The sequence below is a fragment of the Drosophila ficusphila genome, unplaced genomic scaffold (assembly GCF_018152265.1).
Source record: "Drosophila ficusphila isolate 14025-0441.05 unplaced genomic scaffold, ASM1815226v1 contig_286, whole genome shotgun sequence".
Lineage (NCBI taxonomy): Eukaryota > Metazoa > Arthropoda > Insecta > Diptera > Drosophilidae > Drosophila > Drosophila ficusphila.
In genome coordinates, this window is record NW_025064189.1 from 2,424,390 (window position 1) to 2,446,407 (window position 22,018).

The window sequence follows — 22,018 nt, forward strand, 5'->3', positions numbered from 1 at the left end:
TAATAAAAGTAATTGTGCCGTTTTTATTTGAAGTTTGCCAAATAATGACAAACAACTACAAAACTAATTAGTTTTTAAAATTAAGCAAGCTGGGAAAATTTTTCTTAAATCAGAGTCTAACTTAATTTTTTTTATTTTTGATCTGAATTTATTTTTGAAAACGGTGATACCATAGAAAAAAATCAGGTAAAATTGCGCTTTAGCGGCTTTTGCTAAAAATGGTCTAGGAATTTTTTTTTTTTTTTTAATGGATACCTTGGGGCCTAAACATTAATAAAAAAGTGGCGGAAAGCTTAAATTTTAATTATTTATGTGTTAAAATTGCAATTATTACTGCCGCGAGGCAACCCGTTTTAGAACATTGCCATGTTTTTCTAGCGAAAAACTTTACCGTTGAGAATGTGTTGTGGATGAAGAGTGCTGCAATTGTGTGAAAATTTAAAAACAAAAGAAATTAAACAATTTTACCATGTCTGGCACTGCCAATTTTACTACTGAACGCTGTAAAGGTTGCGAAATGACTCAGAGTGATTTTATAGTACTGAGTGAATACCCAGAAAAGCTATGGCCAGTTGCTTTTTTGCTATTTTTACAAATAAATACTTAGAAATCAAGCTTTCCGCCACTTTTTTATTAATGTTTAGGCCCCAAGGTATCCATTAAAAAAAAAAAAAAAATTCCTAGACCATTTTTAGCAAAAGCCGCTAAAGCGCAATTTTACCAAAAATCAAATATAATAATAAAATAATAAAAATGTGTAACAAATAAACCGAATTTCAGTTTGATAATTAGTAATTATCGGTATTACTACTGTTGGTATGTTTCCTTAGCAAAGCCGGTGTATTTTCTGGCGCCACCTGCGGCCACACTGGCCAACCCCACCACCACCACTTCGCTCAGTTGTGTTTTCATCTTGCCTTTTTCCACTGGTCTCTCTCGCGAAGTAGTTGGAAAATTCACATTTGCAAAGTTTTTCGCTGGGACCAAAAGCTAAAGATTTTAGAAAAAAACATAAGAAATTCGTGTGGATCTTGCGTGAGTGAATGTGTTTTTGTGTCATCAATCCTGTCGTGTGTGCGAGCATGTGTGTATGCGAGTGTGGGGTCGCAAATTAAAAGCAATACCACACTGAAAACCGACACAATCACACACGAAAAAGAACAGTTTAATTGAATTACAAGTGAAATTAGAGTGCCCGATAATTGTCAACTGACTAAGTGAACAGAAAAAACATCAAAGGTGTTACGTGAAAAACCCGGGGTTCACCAAAGGCCACAAAATCACTTTTAGTGGCTGGCTCAAAGGAAAGAAATTGATTTTCCATTTTCCACAATTGCAATTGGAAGCAAAGCAAAGCAGAAAAGAGAAGAGCAAGTGTCCGTGTGTGAGCGAGGGGGTGTCAGAGAGAGAGAGTGAGAGAGAGCGGGTGACGGTGAGAGAAGCACTTCCAGGCGTCGCATCCTCCTCCTTTTTCGCATGCAATGAATATTGTCGGGGAATATGAATACAGCTCCAAGGATATGCTGGGCCATGGCGCCTTTGCCGTCGTCTTCAAAGGACGTCATCGCAAGGTAAGAAGAGGCAGTCAGTCCAAAACAATCAAATACAAACTCTAACCGAATAACAACAATTCCGTCATGTTATTAACCTGTTTTTCCCCCTCAACTGATTCGTTGTTATTGTTTTCATTTTAATGCGGGGCTTGGTCGCATTTGTAAAAAATACAATAACAAGTCCCAAAGTTATTAACAATACGCCATTGTCAAAGGTAAACACGCAGAAAACACCAAAAGCAAAGAGCTCTCGCCAAGTGTCGCGTATATAACGAAAAATCAGCTGATTACAGTGCAGCAAAAACTTTTTGCCGAAGTGCAATAAATAAGCCATAAACAAAAAAGTGTTTTAGAAACGGTTATATAAAAGATAGATTTTATGTGCAGATATTCTCGTTAAGTTTTATAAGAATCAAATAAATAAAGAACTTTTTTCCGATCAAATCGTTAGTTTTACATTTTTGAATAGTTTGTGTCTTATGTATTTTAACACACTGTACCGAAAGCTAAATTGCTGAGCGAAATCACAGCCCTTTTGTTGTGTTCCAACCGTGGCTCCATTTTCGATTTCTTTAAAATTTGCGTGCTGCTTTTGTTTGTTCTATTGCTGCCTCTAGAATCCCTCTCTTTATTTCTGAGCAAAGTTTCGGTGGTTCACGCACGTGCGATTTCTTTTGGCGATACGAACACAATACCCAAGCAACACTGCGTATGATAGATATTCAATACACACATATTTGCGCGTTAGAAGTGTGTTGAACTACTTCAGGGTCATTCTAGAAATAATAAGCTCTGAACAATTTCTAGGCGCGTTTTGGGCAGCAAAAGGGCTGAAAAATTCCAATTACAATACAAAGTAAACAAATTGAAAGGAAGCTACAAAGTCTATAGTTGCTAGATATTTTAAAATGCACTTTATAATTGCAACTTCTGAGATTGGGTCTTAATTTGAATAAACAGTAGATTTTATTGTGAACATTTATCAACTCAACAATTTATTCTCCCACAAATTATGCATATTTATACGCCATAATAGGCTTTTTAATTGTCACCAGCTCAACCAGTTTGGCAAAACTGCAGGTCAAGCTACTTTTATCAAATTTTGTTATCCAATAAAAAGCAAACTAGTATTAATAAAAATAGACAAACAAAAAAGATAACACGCGAAATTGTTGGTCATTAACATGAACGACTGTTTTTTGTTTCATTTTCATTCAGTATTAAAAAAGCAAAACAAATCAAATCAAAAGAAAACACGCAAAGTGAAAAGCTCGAAGCGAAAAGTTTTCAGATCGGCAACAGCTGCCAGTTATTGCATCAGCTGATTTCTGTATCCATTTAAAACACGCACCTACACAAACCATATGTATGTTTATCTCCTTTAAAACAATATATACTTGAATGTCCATATGATTATGCCGAAACAGTTTTATCTCATACATATCGTTCAGCGTGTTATTGTATTTATTGTTCAGCGATCTTGTTTTTGTTAGTGCAACAAAGCAAATAAGCTCTTATCATCGCAGTTGTTTTTTTTTGTTGTATATGTACCTATTTTTCTAAATTGCTCAAGTTCGTCTCGTTAGTACACGAAATCACATTATTAATTACAAATGCAGTGTGACAACAACAACAACAATAGCAGTAACAATAACAATGGCACAATCGGCTCACACGTAAACCAGACATTCGCCTCGTCTCTTTTTAATGGTGTAAGAGTCTCTCTTTCTGTCAATTTGGTTTTGTCATTAATGGCTTCTCTTTCTCCCTTTCACTAAAGATCTGTCGATTTCATTTTGGTGCTGTTTTGATACTTTCGTGTTACCGATCGTTAATCATTTAATGAAAATCCCAATGTGATCAGTAAATAATTGGGTTTGAAATTCAATCTTCTTTTTCTGAGTAAATAGAATGTGTCATTCGATAAATAACTATTACCAGCAATTTTTCCTTCTTTTTTTTTTGATCTTGTTATTTAAAATTAATCCAGCGATTTTATATCATTTTTGTTAGTTTTTCATCTTGAGGTTTTGTATTTATTTTCTATATTACTTTAACAAAATTTAGTAAAACGTTATTATCTATCCATTTAATTGTAAAAATTGAGAAAACCCATTTATAATCTGGAATTTTATAATGTTTTTATTCACTTGAGCCACACTTTAACGACAGTTGGAATGCGAGTTGAGCTCAGTTCATTTCCCGCGTCTTTCCTTTTATGGCCATTTCGGGTAACTGGTTTTGAAGTCCGGCAGTTTTCGATTTCTTTCCATGACTTAGTCACTTGGGTTACTTAAGCAGCGCGAAGGACAAAGGCAATGCTAAGTGCCTGGCATTTGTGTATGTCTCCAAGAGTGTATCTTTTGTCTGCACGTGATCAGAGCACTCGCTAAAAATAGTCAAAACATGTGCAGCACCAACGGATACACACCCAAAAGATACTCGTACTTGCGGACAGAAAAGGAAATCCTCCTCAGAGGATCCGAGTCCGCTTCCAAAAATAAATGTCATACAGCTGGGGTACTAAGTACCGTCTGGTAGATTTCCCATTGCCATGAATGAATTCATCAATCTTTATCTGGCGGATACGCTGGCATGTGGAAAACCAGACGACACGTGTTCTATAATTCCCCGAACGAACGTTTCATTTTATCGCCCGCCAATTGCATAAGCTGTCGGCGGGAATCATGCAAAAATTACGTTTGGAGCGTGTAATGTTTATTGTATTTTCAGAACCCTCCCCTTCTAACATTGCGCAATATGCATATTCATATGTTTTGTTTGTCCAAAGCTAAAATGCGATTGCCATTTGCATTTGATTTCGTCTCTGCTTTTCTACTCTTTTTGTTGCATTTGGCCGGAAAAATGCGTCTTGAAAATGTCTAGCCAAGAGAGATAGGGATCTCCCTGCAGTCGTTTAGATTTCGAAAAACTATACTGATAGGGCTTAATAATGTTTTATTATAAAGAGTCTGGGCAGGCTCCTGTTAACCATAATTAGTAAAGTGCCTTTAAAATTAAATAAAAAGTATCTAGAAATACATTACGAAATTTCTTTTTATTTTTTTCTCGAGTTTTATTATTTAAATAGCTCTGAAAACCCATCGCTTTTGTTTTAAACTTGCATAAAACAAACGGAAGTTAAACGTTAGGCAACGAATACGAAAAGAAACCCGCTCCTTCAACTTAAAATCACCTTTCCAATTTGTGATGGTGGGAACAACAGGCCAAACACGTGCAGATCAAATCAAACCGAAGTTAACGCTTAAATTATTCATCAAATGCCGCCAGACATCTTCCAGCATGACATACGAATTATCCAAGGTATCACTCACACGAAAACTAGTTTGTCTTGTTCAGCTCCAGATCGGTAGTATGGTATTCTATATAAATTAGCCGGCTGGCTTGTGATCCAATCGGGCGTAAATTATGCGGTATTGAAATAAAAGTTTTGCGTCGCAAATAATTTAAGAATTTCCGCGATTTGTTTGCTAAGTTTTTACGACAGTGAGACAGATACATTTTCACCCGCCAAACCAGTTGAAGTTGTTTGTATCCATCGGATACTTTGGCCCGGCCTTAGATGATGTGCTGCACTTTATTATATTCACTCGCTTTTGTCTCTGGCTTCACTCTTTCTGGCATTTTCTGCGCAATTATTATCGTTTTCGCCAGCTATTTTTGGCCAAAAGAAATGTTTTCCTTTCTTGTTGTTAGTTGTGGGGCCATTGCACCTAAAACACCGCAAAAAATAACAAATTTTGCTACGCCTTATCGAGCCTCTCAGTTCGTTGAACCTTTTTTTTGGGGTGTGCGTTTGATGAAATATCTAACGAAATGCTGCACCCCGTCACTTCAAGACTTTGAAGAGTTGCAAAGATCCCTGGGATCGGAGGTCTCGTCACTGGTTTTTTATTTTCCCCACACCAGGTCTTGGGGCAACTTTCCATTCGCTTTTGACACAGTTTTCGCTTGCGTTTGGATGATTGAGGTGATTGGGTCAAGAACTGCTCGGCTTCCGCTGCCCGATGTCCGCAATTGTTTTTATGGGTAATCTAATCTCTGTGGTTTCAATTATCTTAGACTAGAAGGTAAACAGAATATAATGCAGTGACGTAAAGAGCCAAAAATAAGAGGTATATTTGAATGGCTTTCATTCATACTTGATAATGGATTGCAATTTTAACAAAGCAAATTTATGGTAATAACAACTTATCAAATGGTATAAATAAGTATATTCCTATTTTAACAATAAAATATTTGTTTATATCAAAGAGGAATGAACATTTGTTTGTTTGTAAGAATGAAGCCATTTGTTTGTAACTTTATCTTTTCTCGCTGAACTGGTTTAAATGCCTTCTGTAATCTCAGAGAAGTCAGAGGCCATCCTTCATTAAACACGGGCAAATGCTTGGCAACAGATGCAGTTGAAATCGCTCGAAGATTGTTTCGAACAAACAAAAGTGCAGGGGCCTTGTTATCGGTCAAAAGAAGCTGCAAGAATTGCTTGATTCATTGCAATTTACTCAACCGGAGCAAATAAAAATGCAAATTTATATAAATACATCTGCGAATGCACAGCCATAGATTATGAGCGTGGAGGGAGCATATCGATTATCATTTCCATTCAAACAACGCGTGAACACCGGTTGAGGTGATACGATATTCTGAGGGGAAACCTATAGACTGTCTGGCTGTATTTGTTCCCATTAGTTGTAGTTTTGGTGGGTATGCTAGGTAAACCCATTTACTAATCAACAAACTTAGGAAATTAAATGTCAAGTTTAGAATTTAGGAAATTATTTGAAGTGGATTTTATATCTGTAATAAAAATTTTAATAAATATATTTTTTAGAATGTCATGCTTAAATAGGTTTCCATATTACAAATAATTTCTTATTTAATTGAATATAATAGATTAAAATTTTAACACGATTTTGTTAAGGTTAAAGATCACTAAATATAATTTATGATTATTTTTGGAGGGCTATAATCTTTTGGATAAGATAAGATCCAGTCGATACCTGCCCACCAGACTGGCCACTAACCGAGTTGTGCTTCCTTGTAGTGGGTAAACATGTTTAACTTTACACTTTCGTCTTTTGATGTGGGGCTTTAGTCGGAGGAAAGACGGCGGAAAGTGCAAACACAGACAAAGAGTCATTGTCACCTGCTAAGTTGAAAGCAAATAAGGTGACCACATCCAGGGCGAGTCGACGGGGAACAACCAGGAGGTGCAGTTAACGACGTCGGCCTTATCAGTGGGGCGATTCAACCGGTTAACTCAACCCGTTAGCAGACAGCAGGGAGCAGGGAACAGGGAACAGGGAGTACCCAGTGCAAGTCCCGGCCAAGTTCGTCACTTGAGCGCTCGAGTAAACAGCCTTATTCACCGCAATTATGGGCCTGCCCCCTCCCCTTTTTCTCCGCCCGCCCGGTTGAATGCGTTTTTGCGTATCTAATAATAACATTTAACCGAGCGAGACCCTCCAACGTGTTGGTTGGGGCCCTCGTTTCTCAGATCTTGCAAGCGGAATTTGCATTTCCCTGTTGAAACAGAGTGTGTGCTAATTGAAGCGAGCCAAAGACATTTGCCCAAGGAGAATGTAAACATTTGGAAGGCAAATTTATGGCAGCAGCTGTACGCAAAGATTATCGGGGTTTAGATTGGGGGAGAATAACTCCATGGGAATGCAGCGCTTCGCACAAAGACGAGGTCAGAAACCTGAAAATCCGGAAAGAATTTGAACTGTTAATTAATTTATAACCCCTAGTTATTAAAACTATAAATTCCTAATAATTGGAAATTTAAAAGCATAAGACCCGTTCAATAGGATCCACACAAAAGTTATGAGTTTTTAACTAGCAAGATGAAATGTATTAATATTTTTTTAATTAAATTAGTAGAATGTGTTAAAAAGGTAAAAATCATCTTCAAATAAAAAAGAAACCATTTGTTTTGGTTAAATTGATTCTCAAGTAAATGACCTGCAAACAATTTAATTATTTTGATAAATAAAATCTTTATTATCATGCACACCAAATTTTCTTTGTGGTCGAGTTCAAAACAAATGCAAAATGGAAAGCGCTTATCCATTCAGTGTTTTGTTTTTGCCAGTTTTGTGTCAATTAAATTCCCATGCAAATAAATTGAGTCATCGGCTGACTTTGGTTTGTAATTGGGTTAGCCGTTCAACGACTTTGATGTGAGTAACCCTTAATGGAATATTAATGGAGTGTTTGCTTTATTCTTCTGCAGAAACACATGCCAGTGGCCATCAAGTGCATCACGAAGAAGGGACAGCTGAAGACGCAGAATCTGCTGGGCAAGGAGATCAAGATCCTGAAGGAGCTCACCGAGCTGCACCATGAGAATGTGGTGGCTCTGCTGGACTGCAAGGAGTCCCAGGATTGCGTTAGCCTGGTCATGGAGGTAAGTTTTGTGGCCAATAAACCACATTAAAATAACCGCATAGCGAGGCGAGCAGTTCATAAATACTTAATGCTTTTATGGCTAAAACGTGTGTGAGTCAGTTTAGATGAAATCGTAGTGGGAATTGCAAAGCAAAGTGCACGTCGGCCAGCTCCACGTCATTCCCCTTCCCAAAACCACCCACCCACCACCTCCTCCTCCTCGTCCTCAATTCTCTTGACCAAATTGCTACGCCATTAATTGCGGAAGTTGCGAAATGAATTCGTAAACAGAAATAAAGAGAGAATAGAATGGTAAAAGCGATTTGCGCCGAATGGCTGATCCTCATCAAATTAAAACTTGATTGAAACGTTTCTATTTTAAGTTAATATAACTAACAGCTTTTTTGGCTTTTTAAAATGAAATTGTAATGAAATTCATTCACAACAAGAACAGCTATTTAAATATTTAGGTAGAAGGTAAAATGTTTAATGAAATAACAAAGATGGTTAAAAGTTCAACACACTTAAATAAGGAAATTGGTATATAATATAATATGAGCACATTCTTAGCCATGGTATACTCTATTTTTTGTCTATTTTATTTTGTGATACGTAAACACTCTTGGTTGCTTTTTGTCTCTTCCGTTTTTGTTAATACGCATTTTGTTAATTAACACCAATGCAGACGCGCATTGGATACTTATATTTAACCTCAAGTTTGTTCAACTCAATTTGGGTTACAGGTGTTTGCATGCTTTTAGCGCTCAGTGTTTATATACAATCTATTATCTTGAAATTAGGTCAAATGCCCGTGGCACGAGAATTAGCTTCCTTTTGGCGAGCGTTCAACTGATAAGATTGGATAGGGTTGTTTTCTTGTGAATACTCTGGTATTTAGATGGGCAGCAGGACAACAGAATTTAATTGGGTTATCAAAGAGATAACTGCTGTCTAAATCGTAGTCAAATATTGCTTCTAACCAAATTGATTAAATTTAAATTAAATTTAATATTCTTATGTTGATTATATAAAAATGTATTTTAAATGAAATTTTAAATAGAGAACCTGTAGTTTGCAATACAAAAATAGTTCAGTGTTTACAAAAAGCTACATGAAGTATTAATTATTATTTATTTTTGAACTTATTGTACCTCTTCAAGTCTGTATTTGAGGTTGGTCTAACCTTTTTAGTTGGGGGTAAAAAAAGTTTTAATCGTTGTTAGGGTGTTTTCAAAATAGTTTTAATCAAAAGCCCAATCTTTTGCTTTTTGTTTTGCTTTTTATTTGCCTTCCGACGCCACATTGTTGTGGCCACACGATTGCATGTCATCCATCGGCTTAGGTGGAGCAAATCGAAGTGATGGGGTAAAAAAAAGCGATAGGAAGGGAGTGTTTCGTTTCATCTGTTGTTTATTGTAGAGTAGTTGGCTCACATTCGATCGCCTGACTTTGGCCTCATTCGCCTTGTTTGCTTTTTATTCTAATTTGTTTGCCACCAGCGAGACGAAGAGAGAAGTCAGTTCGCCGGAATTGTAATCAGTTCGTTTTTTGTGTTGTTGATGAATATTTATTGGTTCGGCGGCCACGTGTTATCCCTTTCCGCTTTTCCCACCACAACTGGCTGCTTTGGCATGTCTGATTTGTTTATTTATCTTGCCAATATTTTACGATGTGTTTAATTTCGTTGTCCAGGGGGATAAGTATGTGATAGGAAAATATGGGGATAGCAATCAAGGTTATCAGGTGCAGAATTTCAGGGAGCTACACTCTGTTGTAATTTATTTTTGCTTACATTCAGCAATACTTACCTTTAAAATATTTCATTTGTAAGCATTAAAACTCATTTCTCCTTTTCTACTATTTACAATAATTACTTTTATTGTATTTTGGCAAAGGTCTAAGGCTAAAAGCTAAAGTATCTAGGTTTACATTAAATTAGTGGCTGCTATGGAATTTGTTTGAAACTAAACCTAGGACAGTGCCAGAAGTATGTGTGGTATCCCTTTTACAAAGCTCCCGTAAGGAAAAGAACGCTAAGAGACTAGGCAACTTATTAACCTACTCCGACTAACAACTAGAACCTAACATCGGATAGTTGGAATTTATTTCCTGGTTATTATTGTGCGGACAAACAATTAGGTGTAACGACAGTTGAACCGAGTTGACCGAGTCAAAGTAGTTAACTATTTAGCCATGTACATCACGACGTATACCTACTATACAATCTATCAAAAATGCTGTCAAAATGGAATTTGTTCTCAAAACGGGAGGATATGACTCTCTTTTTTTCGTTGTTTTCTTTGTTGATTTGGAAAGTGTTCTTAGGCTAACTTATTCAGTGGTATCTCCTCAGTGGGATGGACCTGATCCTTTGGTTCGGGTTTGCTTGTGCGGCAGCATTTGGTTTTTATACCGCCAATATCCTTGCGGCAAATGAGTCCGATGATGATACCAATCCCGGCTAAAATTATGATGCCTGGTGGTTAAGATTACAACAATTAGTATTATTATTTATTCAATTGTATTTAGAACTCACAGATGAGCAGAGTGTTAATGGCGTCCGGGGAGATTTCCACCTGGTTGGTCTTCTTTTCGGCACTCGATTCCACACTCACACCGCTGCTGTTGCTCGTCGAACTTAGGATTCCGGCTTTGACCAACTCCGTGCTGTTTTCCATTTTTCCACGATTGCGATTGGCTGGAAACAGATGAAATCGCCACGTTAGCAAGATCAAGTACGATGGGAAACAATAGTAATTAAAGATCTCACCAGTTCTCGGCGGTGCTGGAGTGGAGGTGACTGCCTTTGGCGTACTGCTAGTCACGATGGGAAGACCCGGAATGTTTTTTAAAGGCGGTTGTTCCGTGGGGAAAACGAGACTGTTGTTGAAGGATTTACCCAATACGAACTCAAAGCAACTGATGTCGAAGTGCAGGAAACTAATCACATCAATGGAGGTCAGTAGATTACACAGCTCCTCGATGTTTTCCTTCTCCAATTCCGGCAGCTTCAGTTTTATTATTTTGGTTAGCGGCCTAAAAGCTTTCGTATTGATTTGCTGTCGACGAGAAAAGAGCGAGAGGGACAACTATATAGTGTGGCAAAAACACAGCTGATTTGGGGCTGCGCCAACTATCGATACAACGATAGCTCGGAACGATAGTTATATCGCACTTTTAGCGCTCGATTCTTACCTGTTTGAAATCGTTGTTGTTCAAACGGAGTACTTGCAGGGCACTCATGTTCTTGAACGTCTCTTGGGGCAACTCCGTCCAACTGCAATTAGAGCAGCTGAACTCCACCAAATCGGGTTGGTTCAAAAAGGATCCATCCAGGCGCTGGGTTATCGTATTGTTGCTCAAATCAAGAAGGCTTAGTTCCTTGGCCGCCGAAAATGTGTCGGGATCGATTTTGGTTAGCCGGTTGTTGGCCAGCCGCAGGCGCTGTAATCTCTCCGAGCCTTGGAAGACCTGAAAAAGCATATAAATCATAAGTTTTAAAAACTGCAATATTTAGGTTAAAGCTCTTGAAATTGCCTTGCTCCCAAATTAAATTACCCATTATGACAACTATGTCAACTACTGCAATTACTTCGTTATTCGCGAATGAGGTAATCAACTTCTATAGATTCTTAAAGTGCTCACCTCCTTGTCTATGTGGCTAATTAAATTGTGGTTCAGATTGATGTCCACCGCTCTCGACAGATTGGCGAAATCTTCTGGCCTCAGTTCGGCAATTACATTGTGGCTCAGATCGATGATGGCCGCCGTTTTGGGCAAGTCCAAGGGAACATGGGTTAAATGGGCATTCGCACACTGGACGTATTTAAAGTCCTCCAAGCAGAGACAGTTGCGCGGGCAACTGGGCTCCAGGACATGGTTGCTTCGTCGCGGTATATCTATAAAGGGAAATACTGTCAGATTAAATCTGTTAGTCCAGTTAATATTTACTTACTAAATATTGGTCGAAATGTGGTGGTGGTCGATGTGGTGGATGATTGTGGCATCAGTCTATTTTCCGCTGTTTCTGGCGATTCTTCGCCTTTCGTTACGTCACTATAATCTTCGTCATTATAATCATAGTCCTCGTCGGGAATGGGCGATAGATTTGCCTCCTCGCTGCCCGCTGGAGCGGCATTTGTGTGGCTAATGCTGTAAGAAAAAACCCTAAATTAATAGCTATCAAGAAAAAGATAAAACAAACAAAATTCTATTATTTCTAGTTTTTTTCCTAAAGAACTTGAAAACCATTAAAAAAAATACGCAGCATTAATGCCGAATAACGCTGAGCAATTATATTTCAACAGAAATCGGATTTCGGAAAGAGCAATTATTTGACGAATTTGTAAAGTGGTTTTGCCAAAAACCCAAAATTGTCAACATTTGACTTTAGATTGTCCGTTCTAAGCAGAACGTGGTTACATCATTCACGTCTTGAAGGCGAACACACCTTGCTAATTTGTCCTGAAAACGCTCTTGACCTATTTTATTATAGTCACACAGAAACGTTCGTTTTCCCCACTATCATTATACGCTTTTGTTTATGTTTGCTCCGCGAAAGAGCATGAATGAATATACGACATACATGCGAGAGCAAATATCAATGTATTTCTCAATACAGCTGTGGTCAAATTAATAGCCTACTTGTCAATACAAATTCAATACAATTTGAGTAGTTAAGTGGCTAATTGGCAATTAACCTGGTAAAATGATAATGACTTGTTCAATGAGACAGGTAGTAGCACTTTTTATAAATAATTTGTTATTATATAGAATTTTAAGTGGTCATATATTTCTGAAAATAACTGTAAATGCCTTAGTAAAAAAGACGAAGACGAAACCAGTTTGTATTTTATGGCAGAAAGAGACAACTTGACCGGTTTTTTTTTTCACGATTTCGTCTACTCTCACTTTTTCTGTTTTGATTTTTTACTGTGCCCTCTTTATTTTTTGCGACTTGCCTCGCCTGATTCTAAATCGTTCGTTATCCTGCCTTTGGCGCATTCGTTTCTAGTGGGTGTGGGAAAAAATCAGGAAAATATATGGTAGAGTAGTTCAAGTGTGTCTTAAAACTGTCATTTAGAACTCTCTTCAATTGCGTGACTTTTGAATGAAGTTTCAATGACTGTTGAAGATACTCGCGTCAGGCCATAAAAGCGCTATTTTTAACAGAACAATCAACTTGATAAAACAAAAACTTGTTCTTGTTCAAGTGCTTAGTGCTGATAAGAAATTGAGCTAATGAAATATTTCTACCAGATAATAAAGATATAAAAATCGAACGTAATCGAATCGCCTTCAAGCTTCAGCTGACTTAAGTTAATGCCTATTGCGAAAGATCTCTAAACTGTAACTAACCATGACGACCTAGTCAAAGTAATTCCCTTGACTACTTCAACGAAATGACTAAAATTGGAAGCGGCGTACTTAAGGGCACTCTACTTTGACATTTAACTTGAAGTGGCTATAAAAGCAAGTAAAGGCCAAAAAATCAATAGAAAATCGTTCTTAAGTCCACTAAGGAAACTTTAATTTTTTTATGAAACCGTTGAATAAAAAATATCTGTAAAAAATAGCAAATCATAAATTTATTTGCAAAAATAAAAACTTCAAGTTCAGATAGTTATAACTGGCATTATTTTCTTCTGTGTAGCCAGCTTAAATAGGAAATGGCTAAAGGAAATCTGAGTCATAAATTGATTTTACCATAAAAGAGGAAAAGCGAGACAATTGTAAATTTCTGTGCTATTTTTAATGGCTTGCTTATGCTTGAGAAATTCAAACCGCTTACCAAACAAATTTGATAATGAAAGACGGTATAAATTATCGGACAACCGGGAATTGTTATTATTTTTATCAGATTATGTGATATGATTAGGTGGAGTGTAAATTCATGCACATAATATATAATAAGCGGCAATTAAGAGCTGTTGCCGTGGACTATCAATAAAAAGTTGCTATTTTTTTTATAACCCCATGCGTGAGTATTCCATTTGGCATTGATATCTCCACTGGTAAGCGGGTCAAAGTCCCGTTGTTCGAGTTCACCTGTCGTTATTTCGATTTAAGTGAATTAATCATTGCGAATGTTGCTCAACGGAAACTTTGCCCTTTCCTTTCTTCTTTCGTTTTTAGCACAGGTTTTTTATATAAATAAATGTATTGCTTTTTCAACCCAATAAGAATTTCAAATCGTTTACTTAACACATCGAAATCGATAAATATTTATTGAAGTTTGGTTTTTACCTTACGCTTAGCAAAAATATCAGCAGTAATCCAAACTTGAAATACACGTGCATTATTGTTTAATATTTGTTTATCGTTATTGGTTAAGCTTTGTTTTCACTGCTTCTCCAAGGCGTGTTTGCTTTTATTTGTGTTTATCTGTTGGATTTCATTTCATTTTCCTCGCATTTGCCAAACTTGATGTGAAAATGTTTAGGCTGAAAATAGATTTGATTAATTTTTCAGTTGTTTATTTTTGCCTTGGTTTTTCACTTTGCACTTTTAATATTGTTCTGTTTTGGTTTATCTTTATAGTTGTACGCGTTGTTTCTATTTGCATTTGCCGGTTTACTTGTGCCAAAAACTAAATAATTATTTCTTGCTGGCTTTTTGCTCCGCTCGCACGAACTTTTCCACTCGCTTGTCGACTCTCCAATGAGCAAAAAATTTCTCAAACATATGCGGTGGAGCAACTAAACAGGTGTGTGTGCGCTTGTTCACTCTCTTAAAAGAGGACAGTAGCCCCAGAGAGGTAGCCCCATTATCTCTCTTTCTTAATCGCTCCCATGTTTTGTTTAATGCAGGGGTGCTCAACGCCTATGCACCGAGTGCACTTTTGTTTTTGTAGAGCTCTGTGCTTATGGGTAGTGCGCCCCTAAGCACCGTGCCTATGGGCTTCGATTTGCATGCGAAACAAAAACAATTTTGCTTGTTTCTTCATTACATCTCTGTCCGTCGTCACGCTTATCTGATCGCAATGTCTTTTGTTTTTGTTTTTTCCTCGAGCACATGCACTGAAACTTATCTTTCTGTCTGCGTTGGCTTTTGATTTATTTCGTGGTGGACCATCGAAAGTGTAAGGTTAAATTTTTTGGCGGATCACAATGTGTGATGAAATAGAGAGCAGTTTTTTTAGCATAAACTTTAAATGCGAAGTACAATGCGTAAAATGCTTCGTAGTTCTGGAGGTAAGAACTTTTTTTTCTCTCAGTGCACAGCTGCGCCCCAACACAAACGCGCCGCTACATATGTACACGTTTTCTTGTGGATGTGTTAGTAAACGCACTGCCATAAGACGATCTTGAGCACCCCTGGTTTAATGTTTAGCCATTTTCGCTAATCTTATCAGTTTCGGATTCTCTCGTTCTAACACAAGTTTAACACAATTTTGATTGACATATTAATTGTAGTATTTAAAACAGTCTTTAAATATTAGCACGTTTTTAGTATAATGAATTTAACTACACTTTTGGACACCATTTATAAAACACCATTGATTGTGTAGAAAATAGTGCTATCACTTTAAAAAGAAGTCAAACCATTTACATTTTCATTGAGTCATCACAACAGCGTCGCCTATTTATTTTTCAACATAATAAAAAAAGAATACTTATTTAATTTATTTGTTAAAAATGTTTAAAATTAAAACTGCTCAGGAAAATGTACTTTAACTTTCCTGTTCTATTTCCAAACTAATTAAATTTATTTCCCCCTGTCGGATTTATATAGTTGTCGAGCATTTTGAACTTTGATTTGTAATTATTTTATAAGTCGGTCTGTCCTTTCGAAAACAGTTGATGTATCTTCACAACTTTTTACATAATTTACTGGAAAAGTTTAACGCGAACAGCTAGCTGAATCATTCCGATTAATTTAGACGTGATTTGAGTGATAAGTTTGTTTGAATATTTAAAAGAACCCGCTTGATTCACCGATTAGTGAAGCAAAACTCTTGTTTTTATTCCGTTCCATTGGCCTTTGTGTTGTGATCACTGTGTACGATTATTATAAGCTTTGTTTTATCGCCTAGAATATGTTGACCTTTAGTCCATTGCGTTTGTTAGGAAAGACTCGCGTTGTTCTCTATTTGTTTATAAGTAGAAAATCGTAGAACACACCAAAGTTTTTTATTTAGTTTGATTTGGGCTTTTTTCGCCCTTAAATTGTACCAAAAATTATCAACCAAATTGAACTGTTTTAGACTTTTAAAGCGCGTAGCGGAATACCGTGCGATCCGTGTGAGCGTCGAATTGAAAATGAGCCAAGAATGAACCCGCAAAGAGAAATACTGTCGAGGACTGAAAATAGTCGACTCTTAGCTTTCAATGCTCTCTTTATGTCATTATCTGGAAAGAAAAAAAACAGAGAACCCCAATTGTTGTTAAATTACGCAAGTGCATTTTCCAATAAATCGCTGATTCATGACCACTTGTTGCCGGGAAAAAAAATTTTAGTTTGGTCTGGTATTGCATTTATTTTAATTATTAATAACGCAGAAAAAAACCCTATCCAAAGCGAGTGTTTCCCAATTTCTTTTTGGAACTTTTACTTTTATATTTATGTATTGCTATAGCCTGATGTCACTTTACATGTCAATGACTCGTTTAATGTTCTTTTTCCCTCGCTTCCCTTCTTGGCTTTTGCGATTTCACAAAAAACGAGTGGAGTGAAATCTTTTGTCATTTCAATTTGGCTGTTTAATTGCCTAATGTTTCTGTTGTTGCTGCCATTGCTGGCTTTGTTTGCTCATTAAACTGTAAGTGGTCCATATATTTTCTCATGGAAAACAAAAATCCATAAAAACGTTCGTAAATGTGTGTAACACGCTTTGTGGGTTTTAGTTGTGTGCTTCTGACGAATTCTATAGACATGTCTTTGATTGGCGGCCCCAAGGTCAACAAATCGCAAAATCCTTTTTGGCAACTTGCTCGGGCCAAAATAACGGAAAGACAGGGGTTCTCTTAATTTACATTTTGACGAGGGTAGTTTTGCAATTTATTGTTCGAATCTAAAGTCACACACATGTGTATTTCCGAAGGGAGGTTTGAAACAAAAATTAGTGATATAACTAAAATTAAAAAAATTTACAAAATTCTATATACGTATAAATATATATTTAGTTTGGCTTATCATCAAGCAATGCCTTTCTCTTTGTTACCGAAGTAAACCGGAACTTAACTTGTGTTAGATAACCGACAAAAGAAAAAGGCAGCTGATTGATCTCTAAATACATTTCTCTAATTCCTGTTCTTGATTCAGAAAACGAAAAAAATCATATTCGCGTTGACCTTGCCGTTTTTCTATGATTGTCGTTTGGACAAAAGATGAGCAGCTGCATGGGGAAAGACAGCTGGAAAAACTGTCTGAATCTCGGGGCTCTTGAATTTTCGCACTGATTGGATTTAATTCATTTGCATGGGTCGCGTTTTGCTTTGAGGTCTTTGGGGTTCCAAAAGATTTATGTGCGCTGAACTCTTGACTCGTGCTCGAGGAAGAAGCTCTCTTAGTTTAATTTCCCACTTAACTATGCTCATTTTCTCTTTTTGACTTTCTCTTTGCAGTATTGTAACGGCGGCGATCTTGCAGATTATCTGAGTGTTAAAGGGACACTGAGCGAGGATACCGTAAGACTCTTCCTCGTGCAACTAGGTAAGATCGGAATATTTCTGAGTTCTATAGTATGTACTTTAAATATTTCAGAGTCTAACAAAAAACTTTAACAATCAAACCAAATGATAAATTTATCACTACCATGTTTTAAAAGTCTAACAAATTTAAAAATTAGACATTTTTTTTTATAACTATTTCTAATTTTATTTTTTGTTTTCTTAATTTCAGCTGGTGCTATGAAGGCACTTTATACCAAAGGAATTGTGCATCGTGATCTCAAGCCACAAAACATTTTGCTATCGCACAATTATGGCAAGATATTGCCAGCTCCATCGAAAATAACCCTGAAAATTGGTAAGATAAAGGAAACTATTATTTCTCATAATAAAACCCACATAACCCGCATAAACTTACAGGAAAACAAGTTTTCGCTTTCTTAAAAACTTTTCCCTTTTATGAACATGATTTTCGTTAACGAACTGGTTATTTTTGAGTTGTTATTTAAATGGTAATGATTCTAATAGATTCAACATTTCTTTTTTACAGCCGATTTTGGGTTTGCTCGTTTTCTGAACGAGGGCGCCATGGCAGCCACTCTGTGCGGATCTCCCATGTACATGGTAAGTAATCTAAGCAAACCCAAAAAGAATTTAAATATTTGTAATATATTATCATATATTTAACATTTATAGGCTCCCGAGGTGATCATGTCACTGCAGTACGACTCCAAGGCGGATCTCTGGTCGCTGGGAACGATTGTCTACCAGTGTTTGACTGGCAAGGCGCCATTCTATGCACAAACGCCCAACGAACTGAAGTTCTACTACGAGCAGAATGCCAACCTGGAGCCCAAGTAATATATTTTTGTTATATTTACAAAAGAAAGATGTTCATTAACCCGCTTTCCTTGAAGAATTCCAAATGGGGTGTCGCCGGACTTGAAGGATCTGCTGCTGTGTTTGTTGCGTCGCAACGCCAAGGACCGCATCTCCTATGAGAGCTTCTTTGTGCACCGCTTCCTTCAGGGGAAGAAGGCGGCCGCGTCGCCAGGTGAGCCAAGCCAAGCAGCCAACCTGCGACGGCGAGTCTCTAAGAGTGGTGTTCTTGCAGTTGACATGCCACCGCTGGGCGGAACCCCGCCCGCCAAGGCCAAGAGCCCCCTGCAGCAGCAGCTGGAGCAGGAACTGCAGCTGGTCAAGCTGGCCGAGCAGCAGCAGAAGGAGCGCGAGGAGCAGGAGGCCCAGGAGGAGGAAAATACGGGTAGGGTTTCCTTAGTAAATATTTCTTATGTTTACTCTTTATGTAAAACAAGAATTAACACATCTGAAAAATGTACTAAAGTATGTGTTAATACACTAATTAGCACTCAAGCTTTGTTTATCAAACAAGCGATAATTTTAATAATTAACGAAATTAGTTTAACCAAGTGAAAATAGGACACTTAAAGTGTTAACAACATAAACTGTAAAACCGAACATTTTGAAAAATGTTCTTTATGTTTTTTAGATTTAAGAAATACATAATTATAACCACTAAAAGTTTTCCACTGAAACACTAAAATTACTATTTCGTCGTATAAATTGTTTCCCAAAATGGTTTTAAACTTTTAAAATAACTCTTAAAGTAATTACTTACTCATAAAAATTATGTTTCATAATATAACAAATGTTATTTGTTTCTTTTTCTAGTCTCCGTGGTGGCCAACCCGGCCATTTGTGCCACCATCACCAACGTGGGTGTCCTCTGCGACAGCGAGAACAACAGCGGATCGTGCAGCTCCCACGAGGACTCCGATGACTTCGTGCTGGTGCCCAAGAACCTTCCCGAGGACCAGCGTCAGGGTGTGACCCAGGGCCAGGGCCAAACCCCGACCCAAACCCAGCCCGCTTCCGGTGGCCAGCGTCCACAGCCGCAACAGAATCAATCCAGTCCGCCACGACCCAGCAGTCTGCCCATCTCGGAACCCAAGCCAGTGCCGGCACCAGCTCGTCGGCAGGCGACGGCAACGGGGGTAACTCCAATCCGAGCAGCTCGCCTGCCAGGCAGGGTTCCGGCCCCTTGACGGTGGCCACTCTGGGCGGCCAGCAGATACCCCGATCGCAGCCGATAAGCGTGAAGCAACCGCGACCGGATCAGCGCAAGAGCAGCGTGAGCAGTGACATCAACTCGATCTCGCCGCCGGCGGTGCAGTTTGCCATTGGAACGCCGCCGACGAGGATGCGCTCGGCGTCGGGAGGATCGCTGTCGGAGACACCGCCGCCGCATGCTCCCAGCACCTGGCAGGTGTCGCCGGGACACTCGCAGTCGCCGTTGCGGAGGAGCGGCAACAGTTCGCCGGTTCTGCCATCTGCAGCGCTCACCAAGCTGCCCACTTTAGGCAGTCCCACAATGCTGGTGGCTCCGGGATCGCTGGGATCGATTGGCTCGGCGGGCAGTGGATCGGAGAACAATAACCAGCATCATATGCTGGGACCGCGGGCGTTCACGCTCCCTGAACTGGGCGCCACTGGGGGGCTGCACAGTCTGCTGGACACCGGAGCCGGCGGTGGCGGAGAACCACATGCATTCCAGGCGCCCGAACTCTCGGAGGAGACGCTCATGGATCGCGAACACAACGAGACGCTGTCCAAGCTGAACTTTGTGTTGGCCCTGACCGATTGCATCCAGGAGGTGGCCGATTCGCGCTGTGCGCCGCTCTCCACGCTCATGGTGGCCGGCAGTCAGTCGGCGGCGGCAGCTGCGGCGGCGGCGGATGCCCAGCAGATACCGCCACACGCCCCGGAGCACTGCAAGCGGGCCGAGCGCCTGGTGCTGCTCGTCCGGGGACTGCAGCTCCTCTCGTCCGGCATGAATCTGGCCTCCCAGCAGTTGCGCAACGGCCAACTAAAGCCGTCGTCCAATGTGAAGAATGGTGAGTGGAAGGAATCTTTAATTGGAGTTAGATCTTCTTTAATGGTTATGGTTTACCCAACAGCTTTGCTCACCATGAACGCCAAATACCGGAGCATGCTGTTCGAATCGAAGCGCCTCAATGGCAGCGGTCTGTTGCAGAAGGCGAATGCATTTAACATAACAGCGGACAAGATTCTGTACGACTATGCACTGGATATGGTAAGGAATCGGTTGCCCTATCATTATTTATATTTTTTTTATATCCTAACTAATGAATCTCTTGTATAATTTTAGTGCCAAGCGGCTGCTTTGGATGAGCTATTGAAGAACACCAAGAATTGCTTCGAGCGCTACAACACCGCACACATTCTGCTGCATTCGTTGGTGCAAAAGTGCAATCATCCGCAGGACAAAATGCTGCTGAACAAATGTAAGTCTCCAGAACTCAAAAACAATTTCACAAATTACTATAATTACTATTGAATTACAGATCGCGATGCCGTTGAAAAGCGTTTGAGCATATTGCAGCAGCATGGCTACATCTACGTGACCGATGAGAATGCCTAAGTATTCGGAGCAGAAAGAAAAGAGCTTTATTCCAACCATGAAGCACCGGCAATCTTCACAACATCAACAACATTTCCTTAAGTTATTCACCGTTCTTTCGTTGGGAGTGCAAACATGTGATTGAAACAAAAACTACACTATCCATACATAGACATAGACCGACAAATAATTTAAAACACCATCCCACAAATCATTTCTGGCGTTCTCAGTACCCCAAAACAAACAGTCCAATGTAAATAGTTTGAGCTATGCAGATGTATGTAGTTTTTGTTTTTTCTATATAATTTTCGGCCCGTGCGGCAACCATAATTGTTAAAGCTTATATCGAGTGCAGATGCAACATGAATAAGGGCAGATAAGAGTCCATATAGTCGTAAGATAACCATAATATTATATATATATATATGTTTACATATATATATATATGTACAACACGAAAGCTAACCAAGCAAACCACATTACAAAACGTAAAGGGCAATATGCAAGCCAAACTCAGTTTAATTCTATATTTAAAGGAAGCAGCGGCAGAACCCAGATCCATATATCATGTGCTAGAATTTTCCCCCGTAGTTGTAATGCCTATTTTCTTATTTAACAATCTAATATTCCCCCTATTATTATTATTATATTACAAACATACCATACAATATTTATGGCTGCACTACACAAACATGTTTACAATGTGCTATGTTCATAGTTTTTAGTTAGGTATTTTCTAAACAAAACAACTTTAAAGAGGTATTTAATTTTATGACAAGAAATTTATATTTTAAAGAAACTTTTTAAGTTTTTCTACAACCGAAGCCCACAAAACTTTCGAAAAAATCTATATATGTATATGGTATACAAAATGAGAGAAACACATAAAAGAGTGTATAAAAAATGGAAAACAAAATATCGATTTGAACTAATAAAAATTACTAAGGAAAATCGTATAAATTAATGCGTGTTTTAAAAATGGCTGGTGATTAATTAGA

At 38.4% G+C, this 22,018-nt stretch overlaps 2 protein-coding genes across 7 annotated transcripts; one reads left to right on the forward strand and one right to left on the reverse strand.

Annotated features, from left to right (window-relative positions):
• Positions 1-879: 879 nt before the first annotated feature.
• LOC108089510 (serine/threonine-protein kinase unc-51) lies at positions 880-21,976 on the forward strand. Of its 2 annotated transcripts, XM_043207715.1 has the most exons (13): positions 880-1,571; positions 7,813-7,986; positions 17,534-17,621; positions 17,811-17,936; positions 18,129-18,202; positions 18,275-18,435; positions 18,496-18,632; positions 18,693-18,842; positions 19,271-19,584; positions 19,629-20,493; positions 20,557-20,693; positions 20,769-20,904; positions 20,965-21,976. In XM_043207715.1, the coding sequence occupies exons 1-13, from the start codon at positions 1,482-1,484 to the stop codon at positions 21,039-21,041; spliced, it is 2,529 nt and encodes an 842-aa protein (XP_043063650.1). In that variant the 5' UTR covers positions 880-1,481; the 3' UTR covers positions 21,042-21,976. The 2 variants fall into 2 exon arrangements, with proteins under 2 accessions (XP_043063650.1, XP_043063649.1); XM_043207714.1 differs by having other exon boundaries at positions 18,496-18,842.
• LOC108089511 lies at positions 9,815-16,239 on the reverse strand. 5 transcript variants are annotated; one of them, XM_017187831.2, is made up of 8 exons: positions 16,091-16,239; positions 14,214-14,410; positions 11,923-12,119; positions 11,613-11,866; positions 11,163-11,438; positions 10,738-11,026; positions 10,504-10,665; positions 9,815-10,443 (listed from the first exon to the last, which is right to left on the reverse strand). In XM_017187831.2, the coding sequence occupies exons 2-8, from the start codon at positions 14,264-14,266 to the stop codon at positions 10,289-10,291; spliced, it is 1,386 nt and encodes a 461-aa protein (XP_017043320.1). In that variant the 5' UTR covers positions 14,267-14,410; positions 16,091-16,239; the 3' UTR covers positions 9,815-10,288. The 5 variants fall into 5 exon arrangements, with proteins under 5 accessions (XP_017043320.1, XP_017043321.1, XP_017043324.1 ...); XM_017187832.2 differs by having other exon boundaries at positions 16,014-16,239; XM_017187835.1 differs by having other exon boundaries at positions 16,199-16,220.
• Positions 21,977-22,018: the final 42 nt, after the last annotated feature.